The 20,047-nt window shown below is 40.4% G+C and overlaps 1 protein-coding gene across 2 annotated transcripts in view; it reads left to right on the forward strand.

Annotated features, from left to right (window-relative positions):
* UTP18 (UTP18 small subunit processome component) overlaps positions 1-19,403 on the forward strand; it is a 35,943-nt gene extending 16,540 nt beyond the window's left edge. The window contains exons 8-15 of one of the 2 annotated variants that reach the window (XR_011523090.1): positions 672-772; positions 1,032-1,122; positions 3,528-3,651; positions 4,413-4,572; positions 12,198-12,372; positions 16,955-17,097; positions 18,426-18,464; positions 19,256-19,403. Coding sequence is in view for 1 of the 2 variants with exons in the window: in XM_008517980.2 (XP_008516202.2) it covers positions 672-772; positions 1,032-1,122; positions 3,528-3,651; positions 12,198-12,372; positions 16,955-17,097; positions 18,426-18,450 (659 nt within the window). In the remaining variant the exon portion in view is untranslated. The remainder of the gene's footprint in view (positions 1-671; positions 773-1,031; positions 1,123-3,527; positions 3,652-4,412; positions 4,573-12,197; positions 12,373-16,954; positions 17,098-18,425; positions 18,465-19,255) is intronic. The other variant, XM_008517980.2, reaches the window with a different exon arrangement.
* The last annotated feature ends 644 nt before the right edge of the window (positions 19,404-20,047 follow it).

Genomic DNA, 20,047 nt, shown 5'->3' on the forward strand with positions numbered 1-20,047 from the left:
TCTGATGTCAGAAGGAGTCTCCTGCATAGTCAGTACGAGACTTTTAGGTCTGGAAAAGGGACATGTCCCTTTGTAGATAAGTAAATTGACTCTTTGGTTTGTATACCTAGCTCTTGTGACTTGGTTACGTGAGTCACATCTTGAGAAGCTAATCATCTCTTGAATATACTGATATCTTGTGTTTGTCTTGGATCCGCAAAGTTAAGGTTAGACTCCCATTCATCGTGGGAACTGTAGTAGGTGGCCAGCAACTAGTTTCCACATGTTATGTCTTTGGCTGTCTCTAACGGCAGTATATTTCCCTCCTTGTAATCAGCTTTGTGACTAAGAAGTATAATTTATCCTTTTAGTTAATTGCAGATATTGTTGCTTGTATTTGGAAAATTAGTTGATATGTTACCTGTTTGGAGAGCTAAATCTCTGGGCTGCGATTAAAATGGTGAATGTTAATCAAGACAAGGAAGAGAAGTGTGCTAAACACTTTTTAATGACGTTATATTTGGGTCATGCTTAATGATGCATGGTGTCAGACTTATTTCGAGTCTGAGCCTAGGTTTTGGTTAATTTGAGGCACTTAGATGTTTTAAAAGGTCAGAAAGTCTCAATTCTCAATGAAAGATAGCTTTATTGAAAACCATATTAATCCTTATTTAATTGAATCATCTCCTTAGGTTTGAAAGAGAAGATAGTGAGGAGCTTCGAAGTCTCGCCAGATGGGTCCTTCTTGCTCATTAAAGGTGTTGCTGGATATTGTCATTTGCTGGCAATGAAGGTGAATCATTATTAGTTGCTGCTTGCTCTTCTGAGATTGAGACATTAGTGTAGGAGTAGTCTGGAACCGTACCATATGGTGTCCTTAAATCTGCCCCTCACGTAGAGGAGCACAGTGGGACTGGGGAGAAGTTCCTGAGTATAGGGGAAAACCAGGTTGAGTAGGTGCCACAAAAGGGAGAACTAGATTGTTTTATTCTGCACAGTGTGATTCTCGCATGCACCTGCTAACCATTTGGTAATACTTATTGATCTTTTAGACTAAAGAATTGATTGGGAGCATGAAAATTAATGGAAGGGTTGCAGCATCCACGTTCTCGTCCGATAGTAAGAAAGTATACGCGTCTTCAGGTAAGTTAATGACATGACGATCTGAAGCGTCTTTGAAGTTTTCGATGTGTTTCCATTTCAAATTTAACCAAAAACTGTGTTTTAGACTTTCTTATTTCAGTAAGAAAATCAGTTTTATTTTTAGAATTCATTTTTCATTGCCATTTGTCTCCTCATAGCACTAACTGCTGATAGTGAAGGGCTAACCATTTAATATGCGCTGTTAACATGTTTGGAGCAAAAATGGGAAGAAAATGCTTATTTAAAAGATGATTCATTTTAAGACTTCCCTACTTCTTTTTGAGACGTACTTAGAATCATCACACCTTTTCTTTCAGCCCCTTTAGACTTCGCTATCGTTTGGAGTTTTCTCCGTTATTGACTGAAAACAATTGAGATCTCATGCTTTCTGACATTTCTGTGGTTCTCTTGACCAACTCTCATCCTGATGGTCTCTAATGTCTGCTCTCTGCCCTTATGACTAGCCTGGGTCATCTTTGGCTCTCACTCCCTTTCCTGAAGGCTCTTTGAGGCCATCACAATTGCAGAGTAGCTCATGCTGTTTGGTGGTGGGAGGTATGAGAGTGGTTCTGCCTGGGAGTGGTAGTCTGCAATCTCTGCAGGGCTTTTTAGCATTATTTTAATTTTACCTCAGATAGGAACATTTGATAATATGGCATTACTTTTTTTAAAAAAGGATTTGCTTTGGGGCTGGCCCCGTGGCCGAGTGGTTAAGTTCGTGCGCTCCGCTGCAGGCGGCCCAGTGTTTCGTTGGTTTGAATCCTGGGCGCGGACATGGCACTGCTCATCAGGCCACGCTGAGGCAGTGTCCCACATGCCACAACTAGAGGGACCCACAAGGAAGAATATACAACTATGTACCGGGGGGCTTTGGGGAGAAAAAGGAAAAATAAAATCTTTTAATAAAAAAAAAAAAAAAAGGATTTGCTTTAGCATTACCTCATGTTTAACTTTCATTCTGGTTTTGTCCTAGACTCAAACTTACACAAAGTTGAGTTACTTTGCACGTGTATTTTTTTAAATTTACTAATATAAGAAGCTCAGCAGCATCCATATTCCCTGTATTATGCTAGGTGTTCTGAGAGGTAAGGAATAAATATTGGTTCAGAGTGATGTTCCTAATGAAATGGCCCTTGGATTCTGGAAGTTGAGAATTAGAGTCAGTCAGTGGGGGAGAAGAGGTGGAGGGTCAGCAGAGATACTGAAATTTGGCGTATAAATTGGATGCAGGTGCAAAATATTTACAAAGTTGGTCCCTACTCTGGAGGTCTAGTTTACCATACGGAGGGCCCTGAAAGCAGGGAAGGAGCGGTCAGAAGGCGACATCTAGATGAGCTTCCCGCCCGTGAGCTCTTCTCTTCCCATTGCAGTCTTTGCTCCGTAGACTAATCTTTAAACACCTTTCTTTATTGTAACATTACCCTGCAGACACATGTGATGGTTTTAAAATTTGACCCTATTCAATTTTTTCCAAATGTATTTTACTACTACCTAACCTAAACCCTTCTGCCAGCCTGTCAAGTTTTATTTGTCAAGGAAATAGTTGAAACAGTGAGATTCATTGAATTCTCATTGGGTGAGATTAAGAGTATAGAAGAGTGAACTTTACAGCAATATCCACAGAAAAGGAAGAGATGAAATAGGTTTGAGATGGGTGTAGGGTCATAGAAATGTAGAGTGAGTGTGGGGAACAGGGTGATCATCTGTATCGAGTGCTGTAGGAGAGAGACAAAGAATAAGGACTGATTTTGGCAATTAGAGGGTCATTTCCATCATGAAAATATTTCTATTCTCTTCAGATTTAATATCCCCTCTTACTTTGCACACATTCTCCCTTCTCTAAACTATTTGTGCTTACTGCTCACAGTTAGCATTTCTTGTTATTTAAGTGACTTGGTAATAGATAAATTGTGTGTGTCTTATTTAAATGGTGGATTCCCGGTGGTCTGGATCAGTTTGTTCTTCACTTCCTCCTCCTCCGTCATCAGCATCGTCAGTCTGGTATCTGAGTCACCCAGCCTTACATTCGAGGTGCTCTAGTACCTCGTGATAGATGTTGGAAGACATATGCTGGTGGGTATTTTGTTTTTTCAGTTTTTGCTCCAATAACTTATTGGAATAAAATGTAGAAACTTTTTCTAGAAGCTAAACTCAAACCAAGACTTTGTGATTTTTTTACTCTGAATCTGAAGATACTGTGTAGATACTGAGGGTGCAGTTTTCTATATATGAGACTGTGTATACGAGAAATATTTTTAGGCCGCTTTTCTAGACCTAGGACACTTAGAGTAGGTCATCATTTGTAGTCCCTTGTACTGTTAAAGAGGGACTAAGAATGGTCAGTTCACTTGCCTTTCAAGTTTAAAGCAAAATTAACTGAACCCTCTTTTGGCTCTTTCATGCAGCGGATGGGGAAGTTTACGTTTGGGATGTGAACTCTAGGAAGTGCCTTAACAGATTTGTTGATGAAGGCAGTTTATACGGGTTAAGCATTGCCACATCTAGGAACGGACAGTATGTAGCTTGTGGGTAAGTAAAGAGGTTCTAGTAACCTTTGATCACCTTGTGCTAATGAGAAAATATTAAAGGGTTGAATGTACTAGATGGTGCTTGAGTATAAAGTGTTCAATTATAGGAAATCGGTAAACCCAGATCTTTTACATTTTATTGTCTTAATGCAGTTCTTAAGAATAATAATAATGGTGGTTTATCAGCTCTTTGGCAAAGAAAATACTAGACTGCCTTACATCATTGTATTTTCTCTTACATTTGAAGCATGTATTTGGTCACGTCAGGTTTTCCTGTTAGCTTAGTTTCTTGCCATTGATGAGGAAGTAGAATAAGATAAACTTTGGGTTTAAGTCTTAAAGATACCTAAGTTATTTTTTCCTTTATCTAGGAGGTATAAACCAGAAATGTGTTCCTTGGAAATAGTTTTTTGTATTGTAGAAACTTGGAAAATATTATCTGGAACATGTTACTGTGTTACGTTTATTACACTTGGGAAAAGATGGCTTTATTCTCCTACTTGACTCTAAAGGTGCAGGGTGGGAGGAGGCGCGTTAGATATTTACTCGTGATTCTAAACTGTCTTACCTACCAAACCATTAGGCAGCACGTGTAATTTTAGAGGTTTCAGAAGTGGATTTTTATGACTTTCTTAGACTAAACACAAGTGATCCGGAGAGATTTCAGTCAGATCCTGTCTGGGAGGGAGGTCAAAGGGGTCTTGCCTGTCCAGAAGCAGAGCGTACTCACCACTCTTTCTTCACTTCACTCCCTCCTTCAAGGTTAAAATTGAGGAACTGCCTGTAAATATCCCTACGCCCATTTGAAAATTGGTCAGCTACTACCTTTGGGGCCTGGGAGGAAAGGAAAGTAGAACCAGGCTGTGGAGCTTGGAGACCAGGCCAGCATCACGTGGACAGTGAGGCAGTAGGACAGTGGCAGGTAACTTGGTGTGGGAGTGCCCAAGTTAAGGTCCTTCCCTTTCGTGTGTTTCCACTAGTCAAACACCTGTGCCACCCTATAGGCAGGAACAGCTCAGTGTGAACCCCGCATTTGCCAGAGTGCTGTGCACTGTGGCAGCAAGTCACGATTAGCAGAACTTCTGGGAATAAAGCCCCTTTTAAATGAAGACTGGTGTTTAAACTAATGACAGGCAATTTTAAGTAGAACTGCTTTTGCCTCTGTGTGGGACAAGAATAACTGCACACAAATGACCTTCGTTCAAATTTGTGAAGTTAGTCTTTTTCTGGTCCTTGCCTTTCTTTTTTGTATCACTTTTTTTTTAATGCCCTTTGAAGGGTCCAAACAGGAAAGAATCTAATATTAGTAGTTTAAATTCACGTGATTTTAATTGCCCGTTGGTGTAATTGAATTCTGATGATTCTGATATGCTTGGTCAAAGAACATTGTTAAACCTGCAAGGAAAGGCCTTAACCTTTGTTAGAGGAATTTCTGATGTTAATAGGCAGGTGGGGAAGAGTTACTGGTGGTGGAGGAGCCAGAGGAGGAGAAGCTGAGCCCACCTGGCTGTCTGGGTGCCAGCTCCCTCCTTTCCTCTCTGTCGTGTCGTGTCCCGTCCCACCCCGCTGCCTGCAACTGGTGTGAAACCACTCTGTTCTGGCCTCTGCAGCTGGGAATTAACTCCTTCTTTGATCTCAGAACTTATGTGTTAGTATCGTTTAACTCTTCTCGTTCAGTGTCCTGACATAGGATGCTTTCTATGTGTGGTTTTGCTCTGAAAAGGAAATAGAGCAACTAAGAATGTTGCAAATAGAGAGCTCTTTTCGTTTACGTTACTGTTTTTTTACAGCTTTGGTTAATCTAAGGATTGCTATATATTTTTAGCAAGTTTTCACAGTAATTCATCCAACATCAGTGTTAAACGTTCTTGGGAAGTCATTCTGGATTAACCCTTCATTTTATAGACGGGGGACTGATGCTCTGAAGCGTCCTGAAAGACACAGCTGGAAGTATTGACCTTGAACTCTGCGGTCTTACTTTTTCGGGTGCCGCGGCCTTCTCCCTCCACTGGGTAGAATCTGTAGTTAAGTGGTACCTTGGCTGTATCTTCTGTAAGTGAAGAAGGGGAAAGAGTGGAGACATGGCGTACTCTCCCTTGCATATGACAGCCCTTTGTATGCATAGGCCCTTACAGTCTCAGAAGGTAGCTCAGCAAATTCGGAGGGCCCCATAAGGTGACTTGGAGAATCCTCTTTGTTTTGTTGCTTTTGCTTTATTTTCTCTGCTTGCAGTGAAGAAGTTAGGAATGTCTCATGCTCTAGCCGTGGCACAGATCCCTAGCTTGGGCTCCTGCCTTTACTGGGGTATGCAAGCTATAAAAACCACTTTGGGGTCTTTGCATTTTGAGAATTGTAGGTCAATGCCATAGAAATACCTGTTTTCATATTTTCAAATCAAAATTCTGTCAGGTGATAAGACATTTGTTGACTTTAGTCTTCATCAGCTTGTTAAAAATAGACAAATTAAGATGGTCTTTTTACTTTGATTTCCTTCTAAGTAGTTTTAAATTGTGCCTTGAATAATAATTATGGTAAAAAGATTATTTTATAATATTAATAGCAACCTTTTTTCCAGCGTTTATTGTGTGCCAAGGTCTGTTGTTTTCCATCTGTAACTATGTATGTATGTATATGTGTATATATATTAACTGTATATTTGTGTGTGTGTGTACGTTTTTTTTTTTGTTTTTTGTGTGTCCTTGTGAGGAAGATTGACCCTGAGCTAACATCTGTTGCCATCTTCCTCTTTTTGCTTGAGGAAGATTGTTGCTGAGCTAACGTCTATGCCAGTCTTCCTCTATTTTATGTGGGATGCCACCACAGCATGGCTTGACAAGCAGAGTGCTAGGTCCGTGCCCGGGATCTGAACCCGTGAACTTCACGCCGGCAAAGTGGAGTGTGTGAATTTAACCACTGCGCCACTGGGCTGGTCCCTATATATATTTTTATATATAAATGAATTCTTGTTTCCTACTCCGAGATATAGGTACTGTTATTTCCACTTTACAGGTGAGAAAGCTGAGGCACTGTGAGTTAGGTAACTTGGTTGAGGTCACACAAATAGTACGTGGTGGAACCAAAATTACAACCCAGATAGTCTGGCTCCAAAGCCTGAGTGCTTCACCCTCTACTGCCGTGTTTTAAGGCACACCTTTTGTTTGTGTTTTTTAATGTATAAATGGGACAGTTACTAGAAGTTTTGTAAATTAAGGAGTCTTAGAAGAGGTAAAGAAAATTTGTAGTGCATTGTGTCTTAAATGTGAATCCTTCTGTGCCATCTACATAATCCCTTTGGAAAATCGTCTTCAACCATTCTGTGCTTCAGCTTTTACATAGCTTTATCTTTTATCTTTTTAAGTCTCTAAATGTACCTTGGATTGCTATTTTTCCTACTTACATCTGAGTTCTAAACCCTTAGCTTAAAACTTTGCTTCAGGATTTTTGTGATTTCAGTAACCTACCTGGATTTGGAGATGTGGAAGATAGTCTTCTGTAATTTAAAGCTAACAAATGGAAAGCTTCTCTTTCATCTTTGAACTGTAGGATATTTTCAGTGTTAGTTTATTCTCATCATGATTATCCTTTTTGTCTTCTCTCTCCATTTGTTTGTATATCTACTTTTAATTTCTGGATGGTGTCTTAGTGAAATCCTGCATGTCCATCACAGTAGCCACTAGCCACATATGGCTCTTTAAATTTAATTAAAATAAAAATTTAGTTTCTTAGTGGTATTATACATTCTAAGTATGCAGTAGCCACGTGTCTGGTGGTTCCCAAAACAGCACAGATACAGAACATTTCCGTCATCACAGAGAGGTGTACTGGTAGCACTAAATCAATCATTTTATTGATAAGGAAACTAAGGGCTGATTTAGGTAATTTAAGTTTTGTTTATTGGTTGTTACTCATTAAACTGGTTATCTGCAGAGCTGGATCTGGAACTCAGGTTGTCTGGTTCCCAGTTCTGTGTTCTTTCCACACTGACACCCCCTGAATATTTTCGTTTTATTTTAAAAGAATAGTAGATAATTCAGAGCTATAGAAAAGTATGAAATTCTTTGAGGTAGGGCCTGGAATTAATAGTTCTTTAGTTTTAACAGTCTCAGTAAACATTTAAAATGGGTTTCATTTTACTTCATCTGAGACTCTTCAGGACGTGTATGTTTTATAATGCAAGAAAAACTTGTTTTATTCAGTGGTGTGTTTTTGCCTTGGTTTTCTCTTTCATGAAAGCATTTATTGAGCGTTGAGCTAGGGATTGTGGGTTAGAGGAACAGTACATCATCAGCCCACAGTTCATGATCTTGTGGTGGGGACAGATGTACATGTTTCTCTGTTTACTAGACAAGTTATCCTAAGGGCTGCCTTGAGATACAGTGTTTTCTAGGAGTCTATGGAATGGTGAAGGCTGTTAGAATTGAACATCTGGAACAATTTGTTTTGGAGATACTTGCACTTGAGCTGGGCATTGTGAGGGTTAGGTAGTATTCAAAGAAAAGCATTGCAGATTGTGGAAAGGGTAAAGGTGTGGAGGCGAGAGAATTCAGGTCTGCATTCCAAGTGGGGTGTAGACGGGATGACTGCAAAGGTAAGCAGGCAGGGATGACTTGTGAGGTCTTTTATGCTGTGTCCATGAGTGTGGACATTATTTTGAGTGGAAAGAAACCAAAAAAGGGTTTTTTAAGCAGAGGAGAATCATGATGATATCTGAATTTTAGGGTTTGAAGTGGATAATTCATGTGACAGCCTTTAGAAGGGGAACAGATCGCAGGGAGATGAGCTTTGAGGTCACTGCAGTAATCTAGGCAGTGGGTCATAATCACTAGGGCAGAGGGAATGGGAATGGGGAGGTGGGCCAACGATGCTTGTAACGGATCTCATAACTGCTTAGAAAATTGGGAAGGGAGAGAAGCAAGGACATTCTCAGGCTCCAGGCCTGAGCAGCTAGAAGAGTGGACTTGTCATAGGATGAGAGAGGAAGAGGAGGAGTTGTGTCAGAGGGGATACGTTCATGTGGCTGTGTCGAAAGCAGTTAGAAATGTGGTGTGGAATTACAATGAAGATGCTGATTTGGACATGATAGGTGATGGGTGGCCCATGGGAGTAAATGAGATGAGTGAGACACGAGAGGTAGGTCGAAAATAGAACTTTGGGGGCCGGAGTCGGTGGAGAAAGAGGTGACTGAGGATGAGAGAAGAAGTAGAGTTTAGTCTGAGAGAATTGAGTAAAGGAGAGGCTTTAGTTCTATTTAGAGCTTGTTTGATTTGAGGTTCTGTAGGACAGCTGTGGCTGTGGTTTTGTCTTAGACTCTTAATTTGAGGAGCAGACTTCCTTGGGCCACCCTCACGTGGCAATGAAGAGGAAGGAAGCAGCTGCATAGGAAGGTCACACGCAGACCGAGTGGGGTTGAGGCCTCGGAAGGAGGCAGGCGGTCCTGGACATTGGGCGGTTTCCGGTCCCTCAGCGGCGGTGTGTTTGTGTTCTGTGTTGTGGAGCTGCAGCTTCTCTCTCCCCTTTTACCTACATTCTTGGCCTTACTGGTTTGCCTCATTCTTGTTTCTCTGAATGTGGTCCTTAGATGCCCTCCAGCCCCACAATACCTGAGGTAGTGGTTTAAAACCAAGATTCCTGGGCTGCACTCCAGCTCTGTGGATCAGAATGCTGGCACAGGCGCATGGGCACATGGAGCCCAGGAAGCTGCTTTTAACACACTCGGTGATTCTTATGCACTATCAAGTGTGAGAACCAGGGTCTTATTTGCATTTTTTCCTCTACCTCAGGGCATTTCAGCTTCAGCACTGTTGATATTTTGGATGGATAGTTCTTTGTTCTGGGGTGTCCTGTGTACTGTAGGAAGTTTAGCAGCATCACTGACCTCTAGCCACTAGATGCCAGTAGCACAACTACACCCCCCACCCCTCAGCTGTGACAATCACAGTATCTCCGGACATTGCCGGATGTCCCTGGGGGTCACAGAATTGTCCCTCGTTGATAACAACTGTTCTGTCTTACGGTACCTTCTTGCTCATATTGTTAATTTTTTCGTGGCCCCCATGTGCTATATGCCTTTTCTTCTTTGACTCCTACCACCACTGCCACCATGGTTCCCAGCCCCAGTTCATAAGATAAACATTGATCTGGCTGATTGCTGTCATTCCTGTTTGGAAAGAATTTTGTGTAGCAGGACACTCTGGTTGCTCATCTACTGTGGATTGACTGCCCTTGATTCAGGAACCTGCTTCTGGTCCCATCAGCTGTGGCTGGGGGTGGAAGGATCAGTCTTGTCTGTTTCTTTGGTAGGAGTTCACGGGTGAGTGAATAAAAGCATGCTGATCTGTCCCTTTGTTCCTCTTCTCCCCCTCACCTGTGGTACCCTGGCTTTTACCTCCTGTCTGCCTTCCCCAGCTGAGGCCTACCTATTGCACAAAGCTTCCTCTGGGGCAGCTTCACCTCAGCTAATTTTTCCCTTCTTTGAGGTTCTAGATCACATATGGAGCTTGGTGCTGAATGATGTTTCTTTTGTGTTTCTGACTATTTCATGCAGGTGTATGTTTTCTGGGATAAATTCCTTCTGATATTCTATTCCTGTGACACTTTGCACACCGCCGGACTTGTGGAGATCATTCAAAAATATCTACTAACCACTCTTAGTAGCATATTAGAATCAGTTATACTCTTTTAGCACAAATGGCATTATAGGAATAAGTTGCCATATCTCAAAATGATTAACTTGTGCCATTTTTGTTCCAAAAATTTAAGCAACAGTCAAGTAAGAATTAATAAGCATTATTTAAGGAGCCTCTGCTGTTCATGGTGGTAAGATTTGATCTAAAATTGATGTTTACAAGAGAGCTATATGGGTTATAATTTTTTGTCCTTAATCAAGATGGATTTAGACATAAATCAGTTTTCAGCAAGAAGAGAGATTTAGTATAAAGTAAATACGTTGAATAGATATTTTGATCCAAGTCAAAAATATAAATAAGGAAAAGATGAAATTTGTCTTAGTTTGGGCTGCTGTAGCAAAGTACTATAGACTGAGTGGCTTATAAACAACAGAAATTTATTTCTCATAATTGTGGCAGCTGGAAGTGTGAGATTAGGAGGCCAGCATGGTCAAGTTCTGGTGAGGGCCTTCTTCCAGGGTGCAGTAGGCTGACTTCTTGCTGTGTCCTCACATGGTGGGTAGAGAGCAAGAGAGCTCTCTGGGTCCCTTTATAAGGGCCCTAATCCCAGTCATGAGGGCTTCACCCTCATCAGCTCATTATCTCCCAGAGGCCCTACCTCCTAATACTGTTACTGTGGGAGTTAGGATTTCAAACTGTGAATTTGGGGAGGGCCTTATGAACAAACATGAACAGTCATTCAGTCCATAACAAACTTATATAAACCAAGGATATATATATATATAGTTTCTCCTGAGTAGTTAGCATGGTCTACATACAGTGAGCTCTGTTTAAGTTAAGGGGTCCTTAGAATCAAATAAGAAGATGTATATATGTAAGTAGTTTGAAGACTTTAAACTACTAAATTCTAACATACTGTTTGTGTTGTGTGCTGGCTATAATTTCAAGCCATTGAATCTTTAGTGTGAACTGACTTTGTCTTGTTTATGCCTTGTGTCTGGTTCATTGTAGGTAGTAGTATTAAGTGGATGAGGGAGGCTGTTTGAGTGGTAGGAATGAGGGTACACTTGGTGGAATACATGTGTATCACTCCTGTGAGTTTGAAGCTTGATTTCTTGCATCTTTCAAGTTTGTATTGCATTGCATTTGCTAATTAAGTTTGAACTAAGTATCTATGAATTACAAGTACCTTATTCCTGTTGCTTATAAATGATGCCCATAACATTAGGTGGTCTGAAGAGTGAGATCAAAGATGTTTACTGAAAGCTCTTGCCTGTGAATGAGTCTGTTGATGATAAGGTCAGGAGGTTTTACTTTTTATGAATATTGGCTGTACGTCGTTGCTGGCAGATGTTCTGGTAAACTTGGAGTGGATGATCACCTCCAAAACTCTTGAATGTAGATATTCCCAGTAGAGCAAAACTAAGATGCCTGCTATTGCTGCTGCTGGTCAGCACAGTTTTGGAGGTTCTCACAAGTAGAATAAAAAAGAAAGGAGGAGATCTCAGTTGGCGAGGAACAGCTGTCATTCACACATTGGGATGTTAGGTGAGCCATAAGTGCCGGGAGAATGGTGGTCTCCGTCTCTTTTGCTCACCGTTGCATCCCAGGCATTTAAATAGCGCCTTGCATGGAGTTGACATTGAGTAAATATTTATTAAGGGAATGAATAGTGGAGAGTCTCTGCCTTCTTGGATTTTCCAGCTAGACTCAATTGAAAAGCTGCCAGAGTTAGCACGAGGTGAGCAAGACTGCAGTAGACCTGGTGGAATGTGTCTAGCTTTGAGCTTGGGATGAACTCTCCAGCGCTGCTCCCTTTGTAACACGAAACGACTGCAAATACCAGTTTATGGGGTTAAATCTCTATGTGAAAGCCCTTTTGCTTGTTTTTAATCTGTTGTATTCGCTTTTCTCTTTGCAGTTCTAATTGTGGAGTGGTAAACATATACAGTCAAGATTCTTGTCTCCAGGAAACAAACCCAAAGCCGATAAAAGCTGTAATGAACTTGGTCACAGGTGCTACTTCTCTCACCTTCAATGCTACCTCAGAGATCTTGGCAATTGCTTCAGACAAAATGAAAGAAGCAGTCAGATTGGTAATGTTTCTTTACCCTTTCCTTTTATCATTGATAATTTTTAAATTAAATTGAAAACATGGAAAGATAACAGGGAAGCAGAGTGTTGGATTATTTTTAAAAGAGTAGCTTCTTTTGATGTAGAAATTATTAGGATTGTAGCTTTTGGGTGTGGTTATAGAAATGCACAGTAGCCACCAAATTTGTATTATGTCACTTCTTTTGGGAATGCTGTGCTGTCCACCTTAGCATTTGTTAAGTGATGGTCTGCATTTTCAGGTGTTTCTTTTGACATATATGTTAAAGAATCTGTTCAAGGCAAACACTTCATTTCTCTAGTTTTCTTTTTTCATCTTTCTTTTTAAGGCCTGTTGTCTTAATGGAGTGGAGGCAATTCTTAGATTTTCAAAGTAAATTGAGCTTGAAAATAAGTTGTATAAAAAGATTACAATTTAAATACCTAGATAGAATGTGTGACTGTGTCTGTGCCAGGAGTCCCCAGGACCACCCCCAGGTTTGGCAGTTTACTAAGAGGACCCCCAGAACTCGGTCTGTGGTTGTACTCATGCTAAGAGTTATTACAGGGAAGGGATATAAAGCAACGTCAGCAAAGGGAAAAGGGGTTTGGGGCGAAGTCTGGAGGAAACCAGGTGCATACTTTCAAGAGGCCTCTCCTGTTGGCATCACATGGGACATATTTAATTCCTCCAGCAAGGAGTTGTGACAACATGTGTTGTGTTGTCTACCAGGGAAGCTCATTTGAGACTTAATGCCCAAGGTTTTTGGTGGGGCTTGACCATGTAGGTACCCTCTGCCTAGCATGTACCAAAATTCTAGGCTCCCAGAAATAAAAGCAGGTGTTCAGCTTAAATCATGGTGTGCAAATGGTTTAGGCATGGTGAGCCATCCTTATCATTTAGAGAAAGTTTCACATTAGTGTAGGGACCTGTTTACCAGTCAGGTTCCCAGACACCACCTAAGGGCCGCACTTGCAAGCAGGCCTTTCTAAGGATAGCAGCCTCGGGCCTGTGTTAACCTCAGAGCTCAGCTTAAATGTCACCATCTCTATGAAGTTTCCTCCTCTTCAGGCAGAATCAGTTTCTTCATTCATTTAACAGTTACCTGCTCTAGGCACCAGCTATACAGACGGTGTAGAACTTTGAATGGCAGTGTTGCGTTGCGCTGTTGTTACGTGTATACCACCAGATTGTAAGCACTTTACAGAGACTGTTTTTATCTTGCTCACTTAGCATACTTCATCAGCTTTGTATAATAGTATATAATTTATAAAGGTTTACACAAAAAAATTTTGAGCCAAATAACTGTCCTCAGAGGATTAATGTACCCAAAGTCAACAGCTAGTAAAGGGCAGAACTGTGCTTCTAGAGTCCATATTTTTTCTAGCACTTTAGTGGTTTTCCAGCTGAATTTCTCAGAGCCCTAGAATGTGTGCAGGACTTCTGACTCAAGTAGGGCAAGGAGGGGGCTGAGCTCTTATCTGTGTCTGATGGAGCAGCTTCGCTGTTACCTGTGGTGTACATTAGCATTCTGCATAAGATTTTCTTTGAGGGGAGAAAGGATTCTGCTGGAAAAAGAGTTAGAAAAATACAGTATTGTATTTATTGCCTGTCTGTTGAGTGAATCATTTGATATATGAGAAGGTTCTAATTCAAGTCGGCTTGGAAATCTCCACTCCTGTAACGGGAGTAGTGGGCTAGTGCATATTAACCTTTTATCGTTTTAATGGTAGTAAATTGTTTTAGAAAACCATGGGCTCTGTCTCCTGTTGACATAATACGTCTGCAAGACGCCTAGTAGTTAGTTCTGCCTAGTTTGCTTCACTGATCATGGCGGCACTTAACGGTTTTTTATTGTGGCAAAGTCACACAAGGAATTCATTAGTAACAGCCAAATCCCATTTTTTAAGTGGTAGTCAACCATAATATCTAATGGAAAGAAGCCAGGCAGAGCAGTTTCAGAATGCTTCAGTGAAACGGTGGTAGTATCAGTAAATGCAGTCTCCTATTATAATGATCCAAACCGTCCTGTTATCCCACCACAGAGCAGGATTATAAATCCACGCCACTGCACCAGTAAGAGACCCAAAAGTTAAATTGTTGTTAACGCCTTCAGTCTTGGATGCTGTAGAAAGTTGTGGAACTTCTTATCCATTAAATTAAGGATGGGTGAGCTTTTACTTGTTGAATTTTGATATCTGGGCCTTTATGCCGTTGGACATAAAAGGAACTTTCTAAGATTAAGAAATTGGGTTTTTATGGGACTTTTTATTAATTAATAGTTCAACTATAGCTTTTAATACAAGAGCCATAAGGAGAGGTTAGAGCGCAGCTGACCCTAACCAGGTGGGGGTCATTGGTCTGAGGGAGGATGTCCTAATGCGGAGAGAGATTACACTGGGGGGCTTTGCGAACAGATACAGTTGAATCTCTTAGGAGGACATTGTAAACATTTTTGCCCCTGATATCCAAGTCAGTAGAAGAGATAAAATATAAAAATAAGTTGTCACTAAGGTGGTGTTTATCCTCTGTCAGAAAGGACACACCAGCCTGTTGTGTGAAGGCATGGCCCTGTGTACAGTTGTATAGGTTATGCGCTGGACAAGGGCAGCACGTCTAAGGGCCACCGTTTACACCGTAAGCTTTGTAAGTGTCTGTATTTAACACAGTATTCCTGGTACTCTGTTCTCTTTAGCTACAAAAATGCACAGCTGCCCTCTGGTAAAAATGGTCTTTAAAAAATAGCTGTGTCTTGTGCCCCAGTTTTTACTCTGTAGTGAGCTCCTGATTTGTAATCAGCAATTGGCTTGAGTATAAAGTTACATGAATCCAAATTGAGACTGTTTTTTCCAATTTAAGTTAGAAAATAAAAAGAGTGGTTTAATATAATTATCTTTAACAAGTCATTCAAGTAGAAAGGTTGGTTCTGGTGTATTTTGTTTTGGAAAAGTCAGAAAAACAGCTCCTCAAACTTCAAAGTCATGCCGGGAAAGTTCATGAGCAAATGTCTGGGGCATAGTTTAAGGGTATTGGGTTACGTATAGGATGGAAACAAAAGTAAGGCGTTGGACAGTTCTCTTCTTGGCACTCACAGCAAATGGTTATTTCCTGAAGGTCTGCTCCCATGATGCCTTGGATCACCTGTTCAAAGTTGGTGCATACTGGGGGGATGCAAACTTGTAAAAACCTAAGCAAAATACAATTAATAAGCCAAACCACTTATCAAAAATTCATATAATTTCTGCATTCTCAAACCAAGTGTAAATACATTTTGCATATCCATATTGTGGCTTCTCTCCTAAAATAATAGCCTGCTTTACTAAGTACTTTAAAAAATATATACTGAAATTTTCCAAGAAATCTGTATAGAAAGTGGTGTTTAAGAAATTTAAAAGTTAAGATTGAATCAGGGTTCTGCTTTAATGGGTCAAGACCACTTCTCATTAGCGTTAATGTCTTTGCATTGATGTCACACTGTGCAGGCAGAACCTGCCTTCTGGAGAAGTTGAGAATAACTGGAAATGGCTTGGAGATTGACTGTGAGCTTTACTTTGTTGAGGAAATGGTCACTGTTATGTATCAGAAGGAGTAGGGCCTAGTAAGTGACTGACTGAAACCTGGTTGATAGACAGATGTATATATTAATGGGTTTTACTCTGTACTTGTCTGTGAAAAATCACTTTGATTGAATGGTTTCAAGTCTCATCTAAAAGTGTGGAGGATAACAGACTACCAAGATAAATAGCTGAATGAGAAGTCTGTATGTATTTGAATATGAAAGGTGTTAGATTTCTTAAAAGAGCTGGAGAACATTTGAAAGTGAGAGTTCTTAAAATCCTAGTCTGCTTAAGATAACTGCTTCTGTGCTTGGATTTTGTTTACCCACAAATTGGATTAGCACTTGTCTCACCCATCTTGGATTTGGGCCCATTCTTCCCAGAAGTAGACTCTTGGAATAAGAGCCTCTGCCCCTCCTCATGCTTGGGCCCGGCCTTGAGGTGAGCTTTCGGTTCGCTCTAAGTCACAACAGTTTGACTGGATGAACCAGGTTTTCATGATTCAGTCCTCCTTGAGGAGAGATGGCAGAAGGCAGAATATATGACATAGTTGAAAAGTAAACGTGTATAAAGGAAATAATGTGATATTGGAAGACTGTGAATTTGCGTAGGCTTCAGTTATGTAAAATCAGACTCTTCCTAATGTTCAAATATCTGTTCCCTGTGACCAAATTTTAGTCTTCTTTCCTGTGGTCATTAAGTTAGAGCAGTAATGGGTACTGCTGTTGACTTTTCACTTTAGTTTATTCATTCGTTTACTCATTCAGCAAACGTTTAGATCTCCCAGGCACCAGGGTAGGAAAAGCATCAGAAAATGCTTTCTTCTTTTTCCTCCCTCCCCTCTCAGTTAATAGCACGTTGAAAATCAAATTTTAATTTTGGAACACTTTACCTCATTAAGAGAACTATACCTTATGTGTGCTACAATCAAATGCACTTTCTGTTCCAGCAAAAAGATAAAATGAAGACTAGATTTTAAGAAAGATGAGTTCCCAGTTGTTGCAATTTAAAGCTTTTTATTTCCTGCAGGTTCACCTTCCTTCCTGTACAGTATTTTCAAACTTCCCAGTCATTAAAAAGAAGAATATTTCTCTTGTTCATACCATGGATTTTTCTCCCAGAAGTGGATATTTTGCCTTGGGGAATGAAAAGGGCAAAGCCCTGATGTATAGGTAGGTATTATTTATGTTTGAAAGAAATAGCGATAAACTTGAAAATGTGAAGAGATGCTATCATTACATTCCCATTTCTACAATTATGTGCAATGTATTAATTCTACAATTTATTAATCAGTTACAATGAGAAATTATTAAATGATAAATTGTAGAGTGTTCAGCTTGACTCTCATTGTCATTGTCTAATAAAATGTGCATTTTTCTACCATAAAATGTTACTAGCAGAAAAGTTCATTGGGGGAATTTGGGGGGTGGGGCGGGAGTGTAAGCTGTATTTTGAGAATGTCAAATTGAAAAAAAGTAGCCACTTTAATAATAATGCCACTTTCTTGGTGCCTTATGTTTTGATTAACCTTTGTTGATTTGACAATTCACTACTTGTTAGATTTAAGTGATTTTTTTTTTTTTAAAGGGATTTCTTTCCCTTCAGCTGTAAATAAGGATGTTAACTACAAAGATACCGAAAAGTTAGGCTCTGCCCAGGTTCTTTTTTGCACTCAATATATTTGGCTATAAAGCAGGAACAGACAAAATCTCATTGTATCATTGCTAGAAGATATAGGTGACAAAGTGGCTCTTTGGGGAGCACTGAAGAGCTGGAAGCCTGTGACTGAACCCACAGCCCCCTTTCCTCGCTCCCTTGTGTTGCTAGTGAATGCTGCAGAGGCCTGTGTTTATGTTCGTATGCTCAGGGAAGGCCTGCTTTCCTAGTGAACTGAAATCCAGGGTGAAGAAAAGGAGGAATGTAAATCGGTTTTCAGGAGATGGTTGTGAAGAGAGAATATAACAATAATATGGTTTAAAGTTCTGCTTACTTTGAAAGGAAAATGGGTTACACCAGGAAAATTGATAATTCCATCAGTGTCATTTCGGATCATTTTTGGAGTGATTCTTTCCATTTGGATTCTATAAAAGGATGCAGATTATTACTGTACTTAGAAATTCTCTTCCAAAGCTTTGGTTTATTATAATAACGGAAATATTTTTCTCTAAGTCCCAAAGACCATTAGACTTTTCACCAGAGCATTGCTCTCTAGTGAGACTTTCTAGCAAATGGGTTGAACTGACAGCATTTCTTTTGGGTATGGCTGATCAGGTATTTCACAGACCCCAGTTTGATGCTTAGGAGCAAGCTAAAATCTGAAGCATTAGCACTAGGGTCCTTCAGAATGTCAGACAGGGGAGTCTTATCCTAGCTGGCTGCTGAGAAGGATTGTGATTACATTCCCCGCCTCCAGTCTTCCTAAGTGCCGTTTCATGATCTGAGTGACAGTATGCTGGGTAATCAGAAAGTTGTTGAGATGATTTCTCTTTTACTTTTTCAGGTTGCACCATTACTCAGACTTCTAAAGAGGTTATTTGAAGTAAGAACATCCTGTTTTATTGGTTCTACAGGTTTTAAGGTTGCACCCATTGCCTCAGTTGCTGGAGGGACTAGATTAGCTGATGTCTGTGTCTTTGCCCCTGGGTTGCTGTTGTCTTCAGTTAGGGTAGGAGGATGGAAGTAGATCAGGAACAGTCTAGTTGGACTTCGACCTTCCGTGGGAATTTCTTATCCCAAATCACAACACTCTGGCTCTGTTCTTCTGAGGTCAGATCTCTAATGTTGTATTCAGTGATGGTCATGAAAATTGTGATTACCAACCATTTAATCCACAAATGAGAATAGACTTGAGAGAGAGAGAAGTGTCTTCAGGTATAATTATAGCTTATGCGAGCTCAAGCCCTTGTATTCTGTGTGTGTTTTTTGAGAGATTATAAGTGACATGCCCAGCTAGTTAATGGTGGCTTGTCACAGAGCTAGTTAATGGCTGTTACCCAGTATTTAAAACGGTAGGGCATACTTCCCTTCCCATGGCTTGACCTTTGACCTACGATATGGTGGTACTGAGGTTGAGCCTTGCACTTGGCCTGTTCATCACAGTTGACTATTTGGTCTTCTCTGAGATCCATAAATGTTGAGGAGAGACTCTGGGAGGGCATATAGATTTAATTAGGGAGAAGAAGTTTTGGAAGCAAAGGGATTTTGAGCAAAACAGCCAGGAGGGGAAAGCAGTCCAGATATCCTGCCTCCCAAAATTACAGTGCCAGTACGTATTGTTTGATGACTAGCAGCTGTAAATCAAGTGTGTAATTTCTTCTCTTCTTTCCTCAGATCCAGTTGAGCCACAAGAGAAGCCCGTCCTGATATATCTTCTCAGAAACTTTCCTGAATGTGCGATAATATATGGATAATGATTTATTGAGCCAGCTGTGTTTAACAGAAATGTCTTAATAAACACGTGGCAACTTTTGTTTGAAAACAAGTGTATGTGGTTCTTCCCTCCCCACCTACACACACGCACACTGACTTGTATGCGTTTCTTTTAAGACTAAACATGAGAGAGAGGAAACACTGGTCTGTAGCCAAAAATAATAGAGGCAGATATGTTGCTATTTCACAATGAACCCTGATGAATAGTTCCCCCTTTTTCAGCATAGGTCTCTCCATGTTTTGGGGATTGGATAACAGAGGCTCTGATGAGCTATGGAGGTCATTTCGCTTGAGATGATGTCTCATGAAATGAATTTTGAACTTCAGGTTTTCCTAGAAAGGTGGTTATGGAGATGAAAAGGCTTTTCTGGGCTTGGCACTTGGAATGGTTATCAATGCTACTTGTCGGGGAAGAGGCATGTGAAAACCTGGCACACTTGTCCTAAATATTAGCCACTCCGCTTCCTGGAAATGTTCATTATGTCAACTTAAATGTTTCATTTGACTTAGGTTCCAGGGTTGACAATTGGTTCCATAATTCTTTAATCATAGTATAAGCTTGCTTTAGACTACTTCCTACATTTCTTGGGAAAAACTGACACTGTATTAGATATTTAAGTATTAAAGGGGTTAGTTAGGAGAAGTATCAACTAGGTCTATGAACTTTCACCCCACCTCCTTGCTAAACATGGA

This window comes from Equus przewalskii, chromosome 10 (genome assembly GCF_037783145.1).
Source record: "Equus przewalskii isolate Varuska chromosome 10, EquPr2, whole genome shotgun sequence".
Taxonomy (NCBI): Eukaryota; Metazoa; Chordata; class Mammalia; order Perissodactyla; family Equidae; genus Equus; species Equus przewalskii.